This window comes from Grampus griseus, assembly GCF_964374135.1.
Source record: "Grampus griseus genome assembly, chromosome: 4".
Lineage (NCBI taxonomy): Eukaryota > Metazoa > Chordata > Mammalia > Artiodactyla > Delphinidae > Grampus > Grampus griseus.
In genome coordinates, this window is record NC_138997.1 from 17,165,417 (window position 1) to 17,186,403 (window position 20,987).

General features: G+C 37.1%; 1 protein-coding gene across 1 annotated transcript in view; it reads left to right on the forward strand.

Annotated features, from left to right (window-relative positions):
- The first annotated feature begins 994 nt into the window (after positions 1-994).
- MTTP (microsomal triglyceride transfer protein) overlaps positions 995-20,987 on the forward strand; it is a 45,568-nt gene continuing 25,575 nt past the window's right edge. The window contains exons 1-8 of the mRNA XM_082653371.1: positions 995-1,123; positions 6,837-7,024; positions 8,496-8,639; positions 14,536-14,643; positions 15,852-15,968; positions 16,255-16,394; positions 18,140-18,290; positions 20,438-20,595. Of these exons, the coding sequence (XP_082509497.1) occupies positions 1,063-1,123; positions 6,837-7,024; positions 8,496-8,639; positions 14,536-14,643; positions 15,852-15,968; positions 16,255-16,394; positions 18,140-18,290; positions 20,438-20,595 (1,067 nt within the window). The 5' untranslated portion in view covers positions 995-1,062. The remainder of the gene's footprint in view (positions 1,124-6,836; positions 7,025-8,495; positions 8,640-14,535; positions 14,644-15,851; positions 15,969-16,254; positions 16,395-18,139; positions 18,291-20,437; positions 20,596-20,987) is intronic.

Below are 20,987 nucleotides of genomic sequence, written 5' to 3' on the forward strand. Positions count from 1 at the left end.
AAGTATTTTCAAGTTCATTCCAAAAAGCCCTTCACCAGCACTTTATTCCTTCCTTTGCCAAAACATCCCCACGTGCCCCCCCAAACCACCTCATTTTAGTAGGTTTTATTCATATCAGGTTTCTCTTGCAGAAGTTTACAAGGACAGAGTTAGTTTAGTTAATGTGGCCTTAGCCATACTAGAGTATTCACTTTAGAGAAGTGTCATAATTAATTTTCTGTAGCAAAAGTGTTAAGGGCTGGAATCCCCCCTCTGAGTTTCTTCCTAGAAATGGGATTCAGAAAGCACAGGGGACTCCATCCAGCCAGTCTGGGGACTCAGACAAATGTTTCCTGTCATAGATATAGCTAGAGGTCTATTATGATAAACTCAATTGCCTGCTAGTGTGTTAATGGTAGACAATGCTGATTCACACATAAGGAGAACCATCTAGGTTTCAGAACTGAATGTTTTAGCTAACATTATTTTGAAGTGATTGGTGGTGGTACAAGTTAAAATTTTTAAATTTAAATTCTAAAATTCAGAGTGATTTTTAAAATAATAGCATACACATGGTATAAAAAAATTCAGATGACCATACAAGACAATAAAATCCAAATTTATCTGAGTTGGCAAATCCTCACCACCCTCCCACATAAAGTGGTAAATGTGAAGACAGGCATTTAATGTTATAGGCGTGATGATAATTATGTACTGAGCAGAAAAGTATCACCACCAGTTTTCCTTGAATGCCCCTCAGTACTTCTAAATTTATAGGATGGTAGACTGGTTTAGTTTAGCTCTCAAAAAGTGAAAATTTTCTTGATTTTTCTTATTGAGTAAAAAATAAATAAAAAGAGTGAGAGACTGAAAACTACAGCCCACCTAAGTTTAATCATTAATAGTGAGCCCTTCTGTGAACTTAGTTCCTGATTTTGGAGTTTGGAATCTGACCTTTCCCCCAAAGATAACCATTATTGTTGCAGGTTCTGAGGAGGGTCACTCCTTCGCTGCCATTGGAAGAGTCCACTTCTCAGTGACTCCTAGCTGGGAACTGGATGCATTAGAGGGTAGCTAGTCAATATGATTCTTCTTGCTGTGCTTTTCCTCTGCTTCATTTCCTCATATTCAGCTTCTGTTAAAGGTAAGTTTTTGTTGCTTTCTGCTAAACTTTAATTTTAATCGTTGAGGGAGAAAAGTGTGTGTGTGTGCGTGTGTGTGTAGTGAAAGAATTCCAAATTAAGTGATCTTCAAAACCATGTAACTTTGGAATGTTGGTGAAGGCATGACTGGGTTGGAATGAAAAGCAAATTCAAATTCCTACATAAAGAAAACAGAGGTTCCTTTTAGTTTCAGTCCCTCAGACTAGCATGCTTCTTGCTTCATTCTCTCATTCATGGTTTATTTTTAAAAGGGAGAAAAAAAGACACCAACTATTGTTACCTGCTGCTGTTGGTCACTCAATGAATGCAGCTCCTTCATTTGAATTGTAAAAGTAGATTTAAAAAAAAAAGTTCTTAAATTTCCTTCTAGTTGCCTAGCAATGTGCTATCAAGAAGAATTAGACCCAATGAAAAAGGCATTTGACTTGCCAAAGGATTATGAATGAAATGGTAAAGGCTGTATTTAATTCCATTCAGAAGTGATAGGACTATCAGAGTTGGTGAATTACAGAAAATAAAACTACATGACGTAGATTTAAGAAGTAACACTTATCTTTGGAAAAATAGCGTTGCTCATTATCGTTTCTATTTTAAGATAAAATTGATTAAAAAACACATGAATTGATAACTTTCAGAGCAAACATTTTGAGTAATGACTTTAAAAAGCTGTATGAAATGTATTAATATGGAATCTTGTTTTAAATCAGCTAGTTTATGCGCACCTTGAATCTCTCAATGTTGCACCTGTAGAATCATCACTTTTTAGAATCTCTTAAGAGGACTCACTGTCAAAGCCAGTTGGCCTAAGAAAAGACTTAGCATGATAGGGTCTAATTTTAATAACTGTGTACTCTTAGTAAGTGATAAAAAGTAATTCACCTGTAAACTTTTAAAAGCCTTTTGGGATAACTATGGCTTTTTTTCATAAGGTAAAGTTTGTCTCAAGATTTTTTTGCACAGAAAATTTCCGCATGAGGAAAAGAGACAATCTTTGCTATTGGAGCAATAAAAGGGTGGGGGGGGGTTAAATTATTTCACCTAAGCAAATCACACTTTAGGTTCTTGAACTAAAGATAATATATATATTTTTACCAGATTCTAAAATGTTCAGTATTTAAAGATATAGTCCTTACTTGGATGAAAAGAAATTTTAATGAGAAAAAAGTAAAGGTTTGTAAATTATATCTGACAGAGAATTGCTATATAGAGAGCTTACATTTTATTATCTGTCAAATAAACTGTTGAATATTGGAAATATGAATGATTCATACACCATGAGATCAAACCAATACCATGATTATTTTGAGAAAAATAATTGAGATATAGTAGTTATTGTGGGCTTCTCTTTTTTCCCCCCATCCTACAAATGAGTACATTGGATAACTTGATGTTTTCAAATACATGCATTTTTAAAGATTTAAACACACACACACACACACACACACACACACAGAGCAATGACATACAGGGAAATACGACTTAGAACATTAACAGATAGCTACAGTTTTTTGTGTGTAACTTCAGTGGCAAATCCAGAATTTTAGAACCTGAAGCTTATGCAATTTAGGCTCCATCTTTGAGAAAAAAATATCTACTTTTTTACAAAAATATCCTACTTTTGCAAATGTTACTGAAAAAAAGATATGGCATGTGTACACAACGCTAGGGTCCCCTTCCAGGATCTTGGAAGAAGCCTGGGTAAGTGAGGGCTCCAATGCTTAAGCATTATTAGCATCATGATATAAGCTGCTTATGCCAAATACCATGAATAAAAAGTACAGGACTTGACAGCTCTCTCTTACCCAGATGGGGTGATTTTTTGTATTATAGTACCATGGTTTAATTATAGATTCCTTGCCCTTTGCAATGATTGACATTTAATAAGCGAACTACATGTGAAGAGTTTACTTTAAAATCAGGCCATTATAAATTTTGGGATGTTATGCATCACTTCAAAACTCGTCTCAAATTTAGTTCTCAATGCAACTATTTAGCAAATCCCCAGATCTGGGTGGAGGTTGAGAGAGGTTGGACCATAAAGAGGATGGAGGAGGGGTTTAGAATTAGAATGGAAAAGGGTCTGTTTAGAAGAGATATGCTGATATGCTGACTGAATGTTTGGAAGACTCAGGTTTTCCCTACTTTTTCTGAATCACATTTTGTAATGGTGGGTCCATTCTCAGTGCCTTCTTTGGGTTTTCTTTATAGTGCTTTTCCTTTTGATAACCTGCCCATACACTTTCTATTTAATCTTGTTACCTGAACTGTTCCTTCACTCCCAGTCTTTCTCTCAGTCCCTGGCCCTACCATGCTTTTCAGTTCAGTCACAGTAATCATCTTCCATATTTTCTCCCTTATCCTTCATCCTACTCGTTTACTTCCGGCCTTCTAGTCTTCCGTTGGATTCGTAAATCCCATTACCTATCTTCCTTATCACCAACGCAGGTCTCTTCAAGCCTCACCTTTATTAACTTGTCTCTATTTTGTCTTTTTGCTTAAGTCAATGAACTATTATATTGATCTAAGTTTAATTAAAGAATATTTGAAGATATTTCTTAAAAAGTTCAAAATTAAGAGTTTTGTTCCTTTTACATGACTAAAAGTTTCACTTGAAGGGGCACCTTGAAGAGGTACTGACTCCTTTTGGGGCTAAAATTGATTTCTCGTTCAATCTACCATCAGTTCCAACTGCCATTCTGCATACTCTACAGAGCAACACCTTAAGACAGAAATTTAGTCACCAGTATAAATGGGACATGCCCCCACTGCCCAGTATTGCCGGATCTCTGAATAACAGAAACAGAAATATCAATAATTATCAAAGAGGAAAGGATAAAAGGGACAACACTTCACCGTCAGCACTTATTTAAACCATTTTAGGCTTTATCTCCTGTTGAAAGAGGTAGGAAAAAGTTCTAGGAGGACAAAGCCCAGTCTTCCCTGTGCTTTATCACTTCCAAATCATAGTCAGGAACTGATATATATTGTCGCTTTTCCCATTCTTTTGACCAGTCAAGTAAAAGAAAAGAAAAAAAAAAAAGAACAACATGATAGTTTGGAAAGCTTTGGAATTAAAGAGAGGCTACTTTACTGCAAAGTTCTCATAGCTGCTTTAATCAGAAGACACCTTCAGGTAGTCCACAAAACTTGAATTTTAGCATATTCCAACGTCAAATCCTGCATCATATCTGCTATGTTGGATTATATGTGGAGTCAGCTTTTTTCAGCTGCCATATACTGCTTACCTTTCAGACTTGCTGTGAGGATTAGATAAGACAACATGTATTTCCTTTTTGCCCTATGTGGAATTTGATAGGTGTCATAAAAAGAAGGCCTCTTTGACCAAAATATCTTCCTGGTCAGAAAGCCAGTGTTTGACCCTGCAGCAGTGTCCCCAGTTAACATGCAGAAGAGGTGGAGATCAGGGAGGCTAGAGGGAGTCCCAGGCTTCACCTCCTGCAAGGTTTCTCCTGACTCTGTCTGCCTTCTGTATCTCATACCTGAGGTTCTGCCTGACTTGGTGTTTGGACACAGCCTGTTTTTGTGTACACACTTGGAGACCCCCTCCTACACTTCCTTCTCCTGGCTTTTCTTGATTCCTATTAAACGCCCTATTCCCTTTCCTTGAAGGTTTGTCAGATCATGTATAACTTCACCACGCAAAACTCTCCAGTGGCTCCTCTTGTCACTCAACCAAATTCTAAATCTATGCAAATGTCCCCCCAGGTCTCCCAGCCACCCATGGGTACCTATTTGACCTCATCTCCTTCTGCTATGTCTTTCACTTAGCCAATCCCAGCCTCTTTGGCCTCCTTGCTGTTCCTCCATTACACCTGCATGAACTCTCCTCAGGGCCTTTGAACTTGTTACTCCCTCTGCGGAGGGGCGGGGGGTGGGTAGGAATGTGGGGAAGGAGGGAAGGGGGATGCTCTTTCCACAGATATCCATGTGGCTAGCCTAAAGTATTTGCCCAGAATATTACCTTCTCACAAAGCTCTTTCCCTTAACATCCCAGTTCCCTTTCCTGTTTCATTTTTCTTCATTAGCACTTCTAACATACTTTATAATTTGTTTATGTACTTGCTTTTTTAATTTTCCATCCCTTCCTCATTTAAAGGTAAACTCCACAAAGGTAGAAATTTTGTCTGCTTGTTAACTGGTATAGCTCCAGAGCCTAGAAAAGTGCCTACTACCCAGTAGGTGCTCAGTACATCCTTGTTGAATGAAAGAATGAATGAATGAATTCCTAGCTCACTCCCCAGGAATGGAAGAGTTCAACCTAAAGGTTTTATGTGTATAGTATAGGTAAGAGCATGGTCTCTAGATCCAGACAGGGTGTTAGAGGCTCCGCCACTGATTTCCTGGGTGATCTTGGGCAAATTGTATAATCTCTGTTTCCCTCGATTTCTTCATCTATAAAATCAGGCTAATAATAGTACCCACCCCATTAGGTTTTTGTGAAGATTTAATAAGTTAATGTGTATAAAACACTTAGAACAGTTTATTAGAGACAATGTATTTGACCTTTTTTTCATCTGGGCAGTAGGCGCCACAGTAGGTGATAGAGACAGTAAATAGTAAAGACTTTTCAGAGGTTTTCTAATTTCTGGCTTTCCAAGTCATTTCACTTCCTTTCTCAGCTGCCTCACTTCTGTCCTAGTCGTCTCAACCTCCTTTCCTGTCCCTCTCCCATGTGCATATGTCCTGAGGGAAAAAAAAAGTATGGTTCCCTATATAGTTAACTAGGCAATGCTACCCTGTTAGCACTGAGGAAAAATATATACTGAAGTCGTTTTTGTACTATCTCCTGCAAGCTGTGGATAGAAAACATACAAAGACTTTGTATGACCATAAACTGCAAGCCATCTCTGGGAAAGGCTTGATCCTACTCTTTTACATTTCTTTGGGTTAAGATAAACTGACTTGGAGAGTGTATGAACTCCTCCATATATCAGTTTTTTTTGGTCATAATACTGACTTGTATACTATTTGACATTAAATTGTCCCTGCCAGATTAAAGCCCGTGCTAGGATTTTATGTAGGAAAACATCGTTTTATTCAGGAATAGCTAATTTAAATTTATATACGTGTAGCCTTGAAATGTACATTCATACTAAAAGTTTACTAATTAAATTAATAGGATAAAGTACATTAGAGGGATATTTAAATACTCAAAATATCCAGTGTAAGGGACTGCTTTCTAACTACTAAAATTACTTTGGCTTTGATCTCTTGTATTTAAATGATATGTTAATAACAAATGTTTTTTATTAAATTATAAAGCAATCTCTGGCTGCATCTCTACTTGAAATCATATTCATTATACCTCAGTAAAGCTGGGGTGGGGGGCAGGGAAGAAATCATATTCATATAATTTAAAGCAATACAATGATATTTCTTTAAAAAATATTCTATAGTTCAACCAGGGCAATATTTAGATAATCTGATTACTGATTAAGAATACAAACTAAGGTTTTCTGAAATGGAAGCTTATTTCTTTGTTGTGGTTTTTGTTGTTGTTCAAGCCAATAATTTCAGCAGATGGAGAAGTAGAACCATGTTTCACTTAGCAAAAATTTACTTCCATTAGCAAACATAAGCTCCCACTGTGTACCACTGTGTTAGATAGCACAGACCCTGGCCTGATGGGTGCTTTGCAACTAAGACTTGACTTGTGTCACTATCTTTATGCAGGTCACACAACTGGTCTCTCATTAAATAATGACCGACTATACAAACTCACGTACTCCACTGAAGTTTTTCTTGATCGGGGCAAAGGAAACCTCCAAGACAGCGTGGGCTACCGAATTTCATCCAATGTGGATGTTATCTTACTGTGGAGGAGTCCTGATGGTGATGACGACCAACTGATCCAAATTATGGTGGGCATTTTCTACCAGAGAGATGCAAAGATTAGATGTCAGCAGTCTTTGAGAAGTGTACCATTCAACAACACTTGTCTGTACTCTTGGTCATATAGTCATTGAATTTTTTGTCCATCACTAAAATAAGTAGAGATACAGTTTTGAAGTTTTTGCTAACCAAAAGTGATCTGATCTTTCCAAATTGTTGAAGCAGGCAAATGAAGGTGTATACGAGTGAGTAACTGAAGTATGATGTCCAGTTCTATATGTCATACTAATAGGCACATTAAACTAGAATCCATTTGAAGCGTTCTGAAACTAAGGAGTCTAGAATCCATGTTATGTGTAAAGCAATCGAGACCACTCTAACTGAAGGAGATAAATTGTGACCTTCCAATTTTTCTGAGTTCCTTGATCCAACAGGTAAAATTACCAATGAGAGAGTAAACCTATTCTGCATGCTTCTTGAGGACAGAACGAGGTGCTCCCCTGAATGGCAGTGTTTGGTCAGTTATGATGCTTTAGATTTAAGTGTTGACAAAGAGATTCAAATTATATGGCCTCTGGGGCCTGTTCCTGTTTCAATATATGGTGAGTCCACATTTGCTTTTCAAGGACCTAAAGGCAATAGTTTCTCTAGTATAGTCAGTTCTCCTTCTACAAGTCAGTGTGAAACAGGTACACAGGACCAAGATTTGCTTCATTGTCACTGATAAGCAGTTACTGATATACTTTATAATGAGGTGTTACTGCAATACATTTATCAAGTGATCTTTGCTTCTTTGGTTGTCTCTAATAGCTGTGTGTGTTTTCCAAGTTGGATCAAAATTTTATCATCCACCTCACTAAGCCATTTCTCAATAGAACAGTATTTTGCAGAAAACATTCTGTACCTCTTTGTTCAGTAATCAGACTGTTCATTTTAATTTTGTATGTACAAATAAAGTACAGTGGGGCAGGGCTCCTTTCAAACAAATGGTACAGAAAGTGAAGAGAGCAGGCAGACAGCAGCAGTTCAAAATAAATGAAGAGAGTGACAATGACATAAAAGAGCTATCTTCTAGCCACAATTATTGTAGACTTGAGGTCACAGATTTCTTTTTTTTTTAATTTCTAAAAACTTTTATTGGAGTATAGTTGATTTACAATGTTGTATTAGTTTCAGGTGTACAGCAAAGTGAATCAGTTATACATATATCCACTCTTTAAAAAAATTTTTTTTCCCATATAGGCCATTACAGAGTATTAGGTAGAGTTGAAGTCACAGATTTCCTTGATGTCAGTATTTTTACCTAATTCAAAAACCTAATTTTTAATATCTTCTCCATTCTTTTAAAGTTGATAATTAGGTCCTATGAATCATGAATTGAGAATGACAGAAGAAATTATGGCCAACCCTGTTTATTGCTTTACCATTTTATTTTCTAGGAGACTCTGATGGAAACAGACATAGGAAGTTTTTCTAATAGGTTTCTTTCCATGATTCCAGATAAAAGATGTAAACGTCGAAAATGTGAATCAACAGAGAGGAGAGAAGAGCATTTTCAAGGGAAAAAAGCCATCCCAAATCATAAGAAAGGAAAACTTGGAAGCTCTACAAAGACCTGTGCTCCTTCATCTAGTCCATGGAAAGGTAAAAGTGATTCTTGGAGTTTCACATTGTTTTTTCCAACTTCATATTTTTCTCTCCTTCAGTAGATATTATTTTAGGTGATCATGGTGTTGCTACTTTTATGGAAAATGGAATTTTTCAAGAACTAATAAACAGAAGTTGCAAATTAAATGTTTCAGAAGTAAATCAAGGCATTGGATTCACTTATATTTCCTAGCCATTTATGTTCCCTATTTTTATGAAAAATTTTTATATAGGAAGTATATGTTTATTGGTAAGAGGCATAATTAAAAGGTACATTCCTTATTAAATTAGGAAGAATTCAAAAGACATTGTAACACAATAGGTCATCAGAGATGATTGGATAAATTCAGGAAAGTAGACAAATTATGAGAATGAAATGATGTAACTTAGATAAGTGATATTAACTTGTCATAAGAAATCAATAAGTGGATTAAGTACAAAATTGAAGCTTTTGAAGGGGTATGGCATTTCTAAGATAGAGTTGATTCTTTAGAAAAGCATTTAGATTATTTTATAGCTACGACTGAAAAGCACTTTATATGTTAAAGTAATGAATGAACACTATAATATACATTGGAAATTCGCTCTGAAAATTCTGTAACTGTGCATTTCTTACGGTTTGAGTCTAGTCTATTAAAATGGTCTTACTATGTTTGGAATTGAAAAGAAACTTTGATCTGTGAATGATCAAGTATTACATATGTGGGTTTATGAAAAGTACAGATGTTATACTGACATGTATAAAAACATATTAGTATAAGATGAAAGCTTACTTTTAGGAACTAAAGTAGAAAAACAGAAAGGGATCATTATAGTTAAAACTACAAATCTCTAAAATTTCTCTAGATCCAAAATTTCTAGATTCAAACTAAAAGTGAAAACAAATACTTTAAAATATAAATTTCAGACATGAAATATTTTGCTATTCATGATGCTCATTTTTAATAAAGTACTAAAAAGGGACTCACAAGAAGGATTATTATATCATCACTCTCCTGTAACCAAACATGAATCACCATTTCAAGAATCCTTCTCTTCCTTCTCCACTTGTGAAAATACTTACCATGCTTCAGGCTTTGCTTGCAGACCCTTTCTTTTACAAAGTTCCCACCCTTCTAGCCAGCTGGAAATAACCATCCCTCTTCAGAACCCTCTTAGCACTTTATAGCTCACTCATGCCCCTCATTACTTTCCTTTTGGTCATTTGTGTTCATTGCTAGATTATGGGTCTTGGTGGAGAAAATTGCTGTTCCTCTTGATATTCCAGCCCTTCTACTCCCTTCCTCCCCAAAGCACCCAGAACCAAGCCTTGCACTGACCAACTTGGTGTTCTGAAAGCCTTTCCCAAACCCCATACTCCCCTGAGCTTATTTCTATCCAAGCATTTATCACAGTGTATTGTAATTCTCTCTTTACTTGTCTGCCATCCACATTCAGAGTAAGCTTCTCCTGGGTGGCAGTTGTGTCTTTATCTTGTATATTCAGCACCTTGTTCATAGTGGGAACTCAATAAATGTTCGTAAATTAAAGGAATGAACAAATAAGGTTATATGGGGCTAAAATGAGTCAGACTTTGAGGAAGTCTGTGCCTATTGTTTGCTTAATAAAAGCTAAAACATACTTAGTGCTTAATGCCTGCACTGACTGAAGGCATTACATGAATTCTCTCTTTTTCCTCATGACAGCCCTAGGAAGCAGGTGCTACTTTTTGGTCCTCTTGTAATAGATGAGGAAACCAAAGTTGAGAGAAGTAAAGAAACTTGCCTAAGGTCACACAACTGGCAAGTGGTGGAGCTGGGATTTAAAACAGGTTTCTGTGCTGGAAACCTCTATATTTTACTGTCTTTTCGAGCTGGAATATACTTGGGGAAAAAAAAATGTCTGGCTGCCTTGTAGTCTTCTTTTTATTCTTCACTGTATCTATTAACTCACTTGATTTTCATATGGCACAACTATATTAACAACATGAAGTACTGTTATTTTCATCTCTGGCCTTCCAATGTGGCAAGATGCTTGATTTATAAACTATTAATTGCATTTATAATCTTAACGACAAACCAATTATTTTATAGCCCCTTGGGTAGCGGTTGAGTACAAAGTCTTTTGTTACACATACAAAAGCACTCAGTGCCCTCCCTGTTCAAAGGCTGGGATGGAGCTGCCACATCATTATTTCAGTGACTCCAACATGCCATTTCTACAGGAGCTATTACTTGTGATGATTTACTGTAGCTACAGGTCAAAGTACACTGTGATATCTTTCAATTACACAATAAAGTACTTGTTGGAAAAAACATGACCCTGGAGACTAAGAAGCCACCTGGACTCTTTTAGCCACATCACTGTCAGAAAGATCATTATTTAAACTATCACTTCATTTTACTATGAGAGAAATTATGAAAGGGAAGACTGTACTGCTGTTTTCTCAAAGAGTATTTTCTATCCCAGGCTCAATTTAAGAAATTTCTGTGATTTCAAGGATACTCATCAGCATGTATTTTTGTCCTCCCAGAGCCCCCTGTTTTAAGCTCCCACATTTACATTGTAAAAGATATCTCATGGAAATACTTACATGCATATTTATTGCACATATTTTTTTTCCATGCCTACTTATCTCCCCTACTTAAATGTTTGGGTATGACTCTAATTTTATCTACAAATCATAGATGAAGTCAGAAATATGACAGTTTTCTGGTTAAGACTGACATGCAAAAGATGCCTCAAGTTACAGTGTTGAATGCTAATCCAATTAACTAGAATATTACCAGACTTCTGTTTCTGGTTTTTGCTCAGTATTGATTACATTAATCATGTGGCTGCCGAGTCTGTCCCTTATTTTGTTGTTCCTAGACATTGATTTGCTCTCTGAATCTGGCAGTGTGGCTCCTGTACACACACGGAACCTCCAAAAGATATGTGGCGCCTTGGAAACCTTCTAATTCTTTATATATTTCTTCACTTGTCTGTTTTCCAATGTACCATTTCTTAGCTATGCTCTGTCTTAGATACATATGAAAGAGACATAGCTTCTGCTAAGTAGACCAGATAAAATGACTAATCTCTGTTTGCTGAGATCCTTTTTGTTTATTTTTGCTCTTTGACCAGTTAATGAAAATTCGCTTTCTCTTATTCTTAACGAATGTGTAAATTAAGGGAATGTATAGAAGTAATTTTTTCCTAAGGAAAAGAAATGTATAATCCCTACTGATTCCAAGGGGAGATTGGCCCTCAAAATTATCCCAGAAGAGGCACTGAGTCTCCTTTCCCACAACCCACCCTTCTCCCTCTATGTTTAGTTTCCTTGGGTTCAACTCTTAGTTTGTGACTAGTCTACAATGCTGCCGGTCTCTGGCAGTTTGGGAGACTGTGAATTTAGATAAGAGTCCTGTGCTGTTGGATGTTCAGAGCTCATTTCAGAACTGAATGAAGTAATCAGCTTTATGGCCTGAATATAATAAAACTTACTTAGTTCCTGTTGTGAAATAATGAATTTAAGATTATTGTTGTGTCAGCCGTGTGGATTAAACTTCCAAGTCCTGATATTTTATTATTATTTTCTGAATTATCAAAACCCTACTCGATTCTAACAGTTTTGACATTTAGCTAATATGGATACCAGTGCTGTCTTCACTTTGGATCTCATTGCTCTGCACTAAAGGAAGAGAATTTAGGCCCCAAATGTAGCAGGCAGACAAAGGAAAAAGAGACTTGTCCACTTTTCTAGTTCTAGGGAAACAATAAAAGCTAATAGAAGGAATGAAAAAAATTTTTTCTGTCTCACAGTTTATGTTGCTCAGCCTTCCAGGAAAAAATTCAGCATACCATTTTCTTAGGTATCTAGCAGTCAAGATCAAAAGAAGTAGGAGTAACAGGAGAGTATTTAACCTTATGCATAGTCTAAAGATTAAATTTGAGACCTGGGTTTCCTGAAATTTTAGGTGAAACTTTATAAATAGTTCAGGCGTATTTTGTAGCTTGGAAGCAAAGTGAGGATACTGATGATAGTACAAGCATTTTTCCCACTTAATGGCTCCTCTCACTTTCTGAAGTATTTAAGGCTCAGACCAAAAAAGTCACAGGCCTTAGGCATGTGTGTATTGCTACCAGTAAGCCCTTCTGACTGTGTATGGGCTCAAGCGATCCAGTTGTAAAGCTCTACTAGTCCTGATATTTGCAGATTCCATACTCCCAAATATTTGAAAAGAAATTTACACTATAATTCCTAAAAGGAGAGAAGACCTAGTTTGCAAATAGAACATCAGAAACTCAGCCTTGGTTCTGAGAAATTGCCAGTGATTTGTTTGAGAATATGATGCCATGGATTTTCAGACACTGAGATCACTATTCCAGTTCCTTTTTAAGCTGGACAAACACAATTCCAACATTTATAGGTTCATCCACTGTAATGACTAAAATTGTTTGCCAGATAAAGTACCTAATAAATCTATCACTAGGCAGAGTATATGTAGAAAATAAAAATAGAAAACTTGAGGCACTTGTTAGGATAATTCAGGCAAAGTATTTTCTTCTTCTAAGGGATGAGGGAGTTTTCATGTATACTAAATTGTTCAGATTGGTATTAATTGAATTTATTGCATAATGACTGAGCTTTCAGTTTTACTTGAGAAGTCATGGTTCGTTTTAAAGAGAAATAGGAAGGCATTCAGGATATTTCTGGTAGAAATGCCAGCTATAATTATCATAGACCTTGGGAATTTTTACAGGGAAGCTATGTCCAACCTCTCCATTTCTAAATCATGTGACATGTTTGGAGTCAAAGCAGAGTAAAAAATGACAGCCTACGTTCCAGAAAATGCTTTGTATTTTTATCCTTGTTTCCTAAACATGAGCTAAATGTTCAAAATGGTATGAGACATCGTTATTACCTCTGTGCCTATAAATCTCAAGGATGAAACAAAGCTAAGATAAGCCATTTACTAGTGCAGCCAAATCACACTCACCTTCCTCATTCCAACCTCTTTTTCCCACCTTCTGAAGAGAAACTCAAAGCAGCGCGTGGGGCAGGCCATGCAGTGTTAGCACCCTAAACCTCAAGTCTTCCAACCTTGTATGTCTCCTTATACCCAAGGCCAACATGAATGCTATGGAGGGCAGAACATCAATCCTGTGGAATTGGTTTTTTTTAAATTTTTTTATTTTTTTGCGGTACGCGGGCCGCTCACTGCTGTGGCCTCTCCCGTTGCGGAGCAAAGGCTCCGGACGCGCAGGCTCAGCGGCCATGGTTCACGGGCCCAGCCGCTCCGCGGCATGTGGGATCTTCCCGGACCGGGGCACGAACCCGTGTCCCCTTCATCGGCAGGCGGACTCTCAACCACTGCGCCACCAGGGAAGCCCAATCCTGTGGAATTTTGACCATGGCCATTTTGGCCACGTGTGGGCCCGTATCATAGCCCTTAGAGGCTGTGCTGCCTCAGGAGTCTCAAGTATGGGGATTGCCATTCTCTTCCAAGAATCTATTTCTTTGATGTTATTTTAAACCTTGGTTAGTTTTTGTTTCAAGCAGAATCACAGGTAGCGAATACATTGACATGTTTGAAGAGAATGTTCCTGATTTCTCTTCCTTGGGCAATCCTTGTTTTCACAGAAATCCCACCCCGTATCGGTGCTCTCTTTCCTTCCCTATGTTACGCTCATCATATTTAGAGCCTTCATTAAAAGTCTCCTGAAATGTCGTATTTGGACAGTCTAGCTTCTTAGAAATGTAAATAGCTTCTTTTCACAAAAAAAAGAAGTCCCAGCTTTGGACTAACAGATCTCTTTCTCCCAGAATTGATAGGGGGTGAGAATCTAACCTTCCCTGCTATTTATTTAACCAAATCTGGTAAATGATGCATTTTTGCTCTATTTATGCTTGTCCTTTTTTTTTGCCTAGGTCAAAGAGTTCTACTCCTATCAAAATGAACCCATAGCCATAGAAAATCTCAAGAGAGGCCTGGCTAGTCTATTTCAGATGCAGTTAAGCTCTGGAACTACCAATGAGGTACTTACTAATATTATTAAGGATCCAGAAACGTATTTGTCAATAAAGTTACCAAAATTATTTATATGGGTTTCTATCTGCAGAAATTCAGTAAAAAAAAAGTTACTGCTATGGTAATGCTTAGAAAAGATGACTTGGGTGGTTATCTCATTTACATACAAAACGAATTGCCGTTTACCCCAATTTGTATTTGAATACAAGGTAGAGGGAATTAGAATAAGTCATACTAAAGAGACCTATAGAATGACGGAATGATAGAGATGCAAAACACCTTGGAGAATATTCCAGTGGTATCACTGTGCATCACTATCCCACGGGGAGCTTATTAAAAATATAGATTCCCTGGATTCACTGCAGAGTTTCTGATTAAGTAGATTAGCATCTGTATTTTAACAGTTTCTCAGCTAATGTAGATGCATTGTCAGTTGGAGGAACCACTGGTCTATACAAACCCTCTTCATTTTATAGATGAAGAAACCGAGGTTGAACTAGGGAAGTTGAGTGACTCCTTCAGTACCATACTTGGAGTCAAAAGCAAAGCTGAGTCCAAGTTTTCTTGTCTGAATTCAGCCAGTCCATCAGTGGGTGAGAAAATCTGATGGCAAGGCTGGGCCAAGGGAATGCTGGTTAGCTTTCTAGAATGAAGACTGGGGGTGGTGCTTGTAGAGGCCAGAAGGAAGACTCAGAGATGCTAAACTGAGTCTGTACTGAGATACATTTGCCTACATTCAAACTGTTGATGTGACTTATAATGAGTTGAATTAATCCCACAGGTTTTTAAGGATTTCGAATCATACTCAGCTCATCAAAGCATGTGAGTGCACGCATGCGCACATGCACACATACACACAGCCTACATACAGCATTAAAAGTCAATTCCCCTTGCCACATAATTACCCACTTACGAGAGGTTTTGATTATGACCAGGCCATTTGTCCAGTTCCTATTAGACATTAGAGAGAAGTAGGAAATCCTTTATTATTCCTGGGGCAATATGAAGGCACTCATAAGACTCAAACAAAGGGAATGGAAAAGAATCCACATGCTGCAGGAAACACTGAATTCTTCTGCCTTCCTAGCTTGTCAGCCTGGGCAGAAAGGCAGTCCCCCATGACATATTAGAACCCCAATTTTCAAGCCACTTCCCACTGGAATTCAAATGGTCCATGTGAGAATCCCAAACATTGTATTTTTGCTTTTCTTTTTAGGTAGATATCTCTGGAGATTGTAAAGTGACCTACCAGGCTCATCAAGATAAGGTGATCAAAATCAAGGCCTTGGATTCATGCAAATCAGAGAGTTCTGGATTTACAACCCTAAATCCGGTATGCTTGCTATCACTTTCTTTGAGGCAACCAAGTAATTACCTTTTGTAGAGATTATTTTAAAATAATAGGTGAATAAGGTAACAATATAATTTGGGAACATTTATAATTTTTAGTTTAGGGTATTAATTTTGTATAATATCAAATGAATAGGTTTATCTTAATATATTGTAGGTTTGGGTGACGGGGATGTTCTTGTGAAGATGAAAAGATAATTCACTATTTGGCTTGATTCAAAGATAAAAAGCTAATTACTTGTTACAACCACATATATTTATTTATTTAGGTCTTGGGTGTCACTTCGAAAGGCACATCTGTCACTACCTATAAGATAGAAGACAGCTTTGTTGTAGCTGTGCTCGCAGAAGAGATACATGCTTTGAGGCTGAATTGTCTACAAACAATTGCAGGCAAAATATTATCAAAGTAAGATAATGTTAGAATTTAAGTTTTCTTTACTGTTCTTTGATATATTATTATACTTGGTTTAAAAAAATATATGTGTGTATATACACGCACATGTATATGCAGTGCTTCCTCATTTTGACTGAGTTCTTTTAAAACAGTGATTATGTCTGTTCATCTTTATTTTTCATATTATCTACAGTAATATATGGCATGTAATAAATACTTAATGTTTTTAAATAGAATTTCATTAAAAATAAATTGTTAATTGAATAGAATTTAAATTTTGAAAAGGTAAACTACTTGATTCATTCTCATTTATTTTCTAATTTCTCTGTCAAATGATTTTAATGTTAAGCGTTAAAAAATGGTGGCATTGGTGAGTTCTCGCCTCCAGATTATTTTTTGTTATTGTTGTTAATAAGCACAGAAAAGTTCCATACTAAAGTGATGTGACAGAATTTTTGATGTGATTTATAGTACTTACATATTCAAGCCTATTATTTCAATTGGAGAAAATTTCTCTGGTCAGAATAGTTCTCACAGGCTAAAGAACTAGAATTTCAAATCTAAGAGTATGTATTATTTTCAAATTTTAATTCAGAAGAACATCTCTAGCATTAAATGTTAGTTTTATCTTATGTCATTGTTTCTCAAATGTTTCTTCTGAAGTAGCCCTAATGTCAGAGGTACATGGTTGCAAAATCTTGGGAGAAATGCTTCAAACCATAAATGCTTGAAATTTTATTGAAGTCTCCTCTGGATTAGAACCTTGTGTTCTACTTTGTACTATATCCATATTGTTTTCATATATTTTCATATAAACTTAATATTTTTAATTACTTAGGTTTATCAGGTTTCCATTGCTCTATAACACACCACTCCAAACTTAGTGGTATAAAAAAACAACAATCGCTTTATTATTCTCACTCATAATCCTGGCACTTGCCTTGGTCCTGCTAGGCATGCCTCTCTTGGTGTCTGTTGTACAGTTGCAGACAGTCACTGACCAGAGATGGTTCAAAGGCTGCTCCCTCACCTATCTGGTGTCTGGGCTGGGAGACTCAAACTACTGAGGCACCTTATGCATCTCTGTTTATTTCCATGTGGCCTCTCAACATGGCAGGTTTGGGTAGCCAGACTTCTTACATGGCAGCTCAATTCTCTCGAGGTATGTGCTGCTAGCATGCCAGATGGAAGCTGAATTCCCTTTTATGACTTAGCCTTACAAGCCACATATTGAAACTTCTACTGTTCTCTGTGAGTCGGGGCAGTCACAGAGTCCTGCGCATGTTCAAGGAGAGGGATGTAGATTCCATCTCTTAAAGGGAGAGAGGCAAGCTTCTGAAAGAGCATATCAGATAAAAATATTATTGAGGCCAGTTTTGGAAAACAAGATTTCCTAATTGTCTTAGTTAATAAGTGAAACGTGGTTGTACTGAAGACATCATTTTCAGAGAGCTGGGCTAAATCCAAAAGAGGTAACATCACATATCCAGGCAAATTTTCTTTCCTATAGTCTCTTGTCATAGTATTTTTACACTCCAGACTTAAATTTTCGAATCTTCGAGTAAAATTGTTGCTCCAGAAAAATTTCATAATTGTCTTGAGGTTTCTGTTACTGCTGGAGATATCACTGTTTGAAAGACATGGCCTTACAGAATTTGAATAAATTAGTATCTTGTTTGCCAAAAGAATGACAATTAGTAGCTTGTTCACTCAAAAGAATGCTGCTAATGTGACATTTCTCTTCCTTGGTTATGCAGGCAGAAATTAGAGCTGAAGACAACAGAAGCAGGCCCAAGACTGATGGCTGGGAAGCAGGTTGCTGCCATCATTAAAGCAATTGATTCGAAATACACGGCCATTCCCATTGTGGGCCAGGTCTTTGAGAGCGAGTGCAAAGGATGCCCTTCTGTAAGTGTGAGCAGCTGCGTTGTGTGGCCAAATCATGGAATAATCATGGCTTAAAGTTCTGTTTTCCTTTTGTCTCCAATGGAAGCTTCAGTTAATCTGTAAAGAAAATTTACAAAGAACTACCAGCCACCACTGAGTTATACTGGCAGTAGCCTAATAATATGCACCCAAGGTGATGCATAATACAACAATAATTAACCAATGATTACCATCCACTCATTTCAAATAAAAAATGTTATGACTTAAGGAGAGCTTCCTCAGAGCAGCACTTAGAATGCAGTGGGAATAAGGACCTCATGAAGTTAAGCGGAAGCATGGCATCAAGAGCACAGACAGGGGTCTGAATCCTGAAAGTTCTGCCATTTGGTAGTAATATGTCCACAGGTGAAATGTTTTACTGACCTCAGTGTTCTGAGAATCGCTGTGAGGACTAAAAAAGGATACCAAACTCTTTGCCTAAATTGGGAACACTGATTTACCATGCCCCAACCTCCCCTACAGTTACAGCCAGAAATGAGATAGCACATCCCCAAGGCAAAGTGTAGATCATCTTGTAACATTTGTAATCCAGCAAAGAGAAATTTCATTTATTGCATGAATCATTTGTGATGTATGGCCACAGATATGACTCTGGGTTCCAGCATTTCCTAATACTTCACGTCTTGTCAGGAGAGCAAACCCTTGGCTTCAGGCTCTGTTTGTATCTACCAGAAGATGCTCTACCCTTGGCTATTATTAGTGTTGAGAAAAGTAGACACATCAAGGACTAATACCATAATTTGCTTAAAGTGTGAGGCACTAATTCCTTGCTAGTTTCTCAAATATACCAAAATTGAATTAAGGGAAAAACAAAATGAGACAAAAAAAGTAATTGTTCTCACACTTGGTTTTTTCTTTTGTTTTTCTTCCATAAATCATCTCATGTTCTGGTGTAATTTTCTAATGTCATATGAGATGGAAATTATTTAGAAAGTTGACTAATGAAACTAATCATCTTTTCTTACGCTATTAATTTCTCCCCCCACAGTTATCTGACATTATGAGCCATCTAAGATTTTTCATAACTATTTCTTCATTATTATGGGAAAGGTTTATGTCTTTGAGGAATTTGTTTTCCAACTTCAGTATAATGTCACCAGTGCAACCCTTTAAAGAAGAAAACAAATCTGACTTCACATTGATATGCTCTCTGCCCTCAGAAATGACCCAGTAAATCTTTAGCTAAGTACAACTGGAATTTTGTTTTGGAATATCCTCTTAAGATTAGGTAACCAAAAGGGACTTGAAAAAAGAGAAAAATATATATCTGTTGCTTATTGGAAGGAATGAGTAATTTAAAAACTGGCAGCATGGACATTATTCAGAGTTAGAGGTCACTGATGAGATTTAATACATTCTTTTACAACTGGGGAAAAGTGGTAAACTACGAAAAATAAGTTTTTAGCTTATTTCTAAGCCAAAGGATGTCATTAATTAGAACTATTTACTATTTTTAAAACCACAGTAGCATAATGATGGTGTATGTGAGAATTACCTTTATCTAAATAATACTCTACTTAACACGGATATATGAAATGAACAGTTCAGACCCCAGCAATATGTTTTACTATTGTTTGCAAACTATTTACTATTGTTTGCATCTCATACAGCAGTAAAATAAAGAGAATAGGGAGCTCAAATTATTACAGAAACTGGTTTTCAGTAAGGTTCCACTGCATAAGAAACCTGATACAATCCTTCAGCAGTTCTGATTTTTTTCCCCTCCAGAATATCCTGTTGTTAATGAAATTTTGGCATCATTTCACTATGGTAGTCAAAGTCTGGCCTCAGATAGAATTCCCTTGTTGTAACCATGGAATGACCCATATGCCCAGAAGCTTGAGGTCCTTTGAGCTAAGTGCTAATAGACAAAGACGGTCCTCCTACAGGGGAATTGTACACAGAGTCAGCAGGCCTCTGGGTTAGCCTCTGAGAGCCACAGGAGTGTGGTATGGACAGGGGGCGATCAGATATATTGAGGTAAGACGCAAAAAGCTTCTTTGGCTTGTCAGATACAAAGGAAAGTTTATGTCTGGAAAGAACATCCTTTGTAAGTGTGGATGTTCAGAATTATGAATGTGGTATGGGCCTGCGGCCATGTTTTACAGCTCTCGGAGCACTGGCAGTCCATCAGAAAACACCTGCAGCCTGACAACCTCTCCAAGGCTGAGGCTGTCAGAAGCTTCCTGACCTTTATTAAGCACCTCAGGACTGCAAAGAAAGAAGAGATCCTCCAAATCCTAAAGGCTGAAAACAAGGAAGTACTGTAAGTGCCCTGAACATTGTATGGGGTTGTCTGTGGGAAAGCATTACTGGGTTATTGTTTATTAAGCAAGTAAGATCTCTTTTTAACCAACTGCCTCACCTTCCAATCAATTGTTTTGTTGTTTTGTGTTTTCATTGAACAGTTATACCTCAGTGCAGTAATGCAGTGGTTAATTGACCAGACATGCAATAACAAGTTTTCAGTAGTGACTCAGAGTGAACATTGTTTTTTGAGTATTCATGAGTTTACATCAGGTCTGGATTGGTACATAGATGGGGGGGGGCAGGGCTTCATTGTGACACCACGGTGCATGTGCTGCCTCACTGTTGTGAAATTGTGTTCCCTAGCTATTCATTTACACTCGAAAAGATTTCAGAGTTGATTATAAAAAC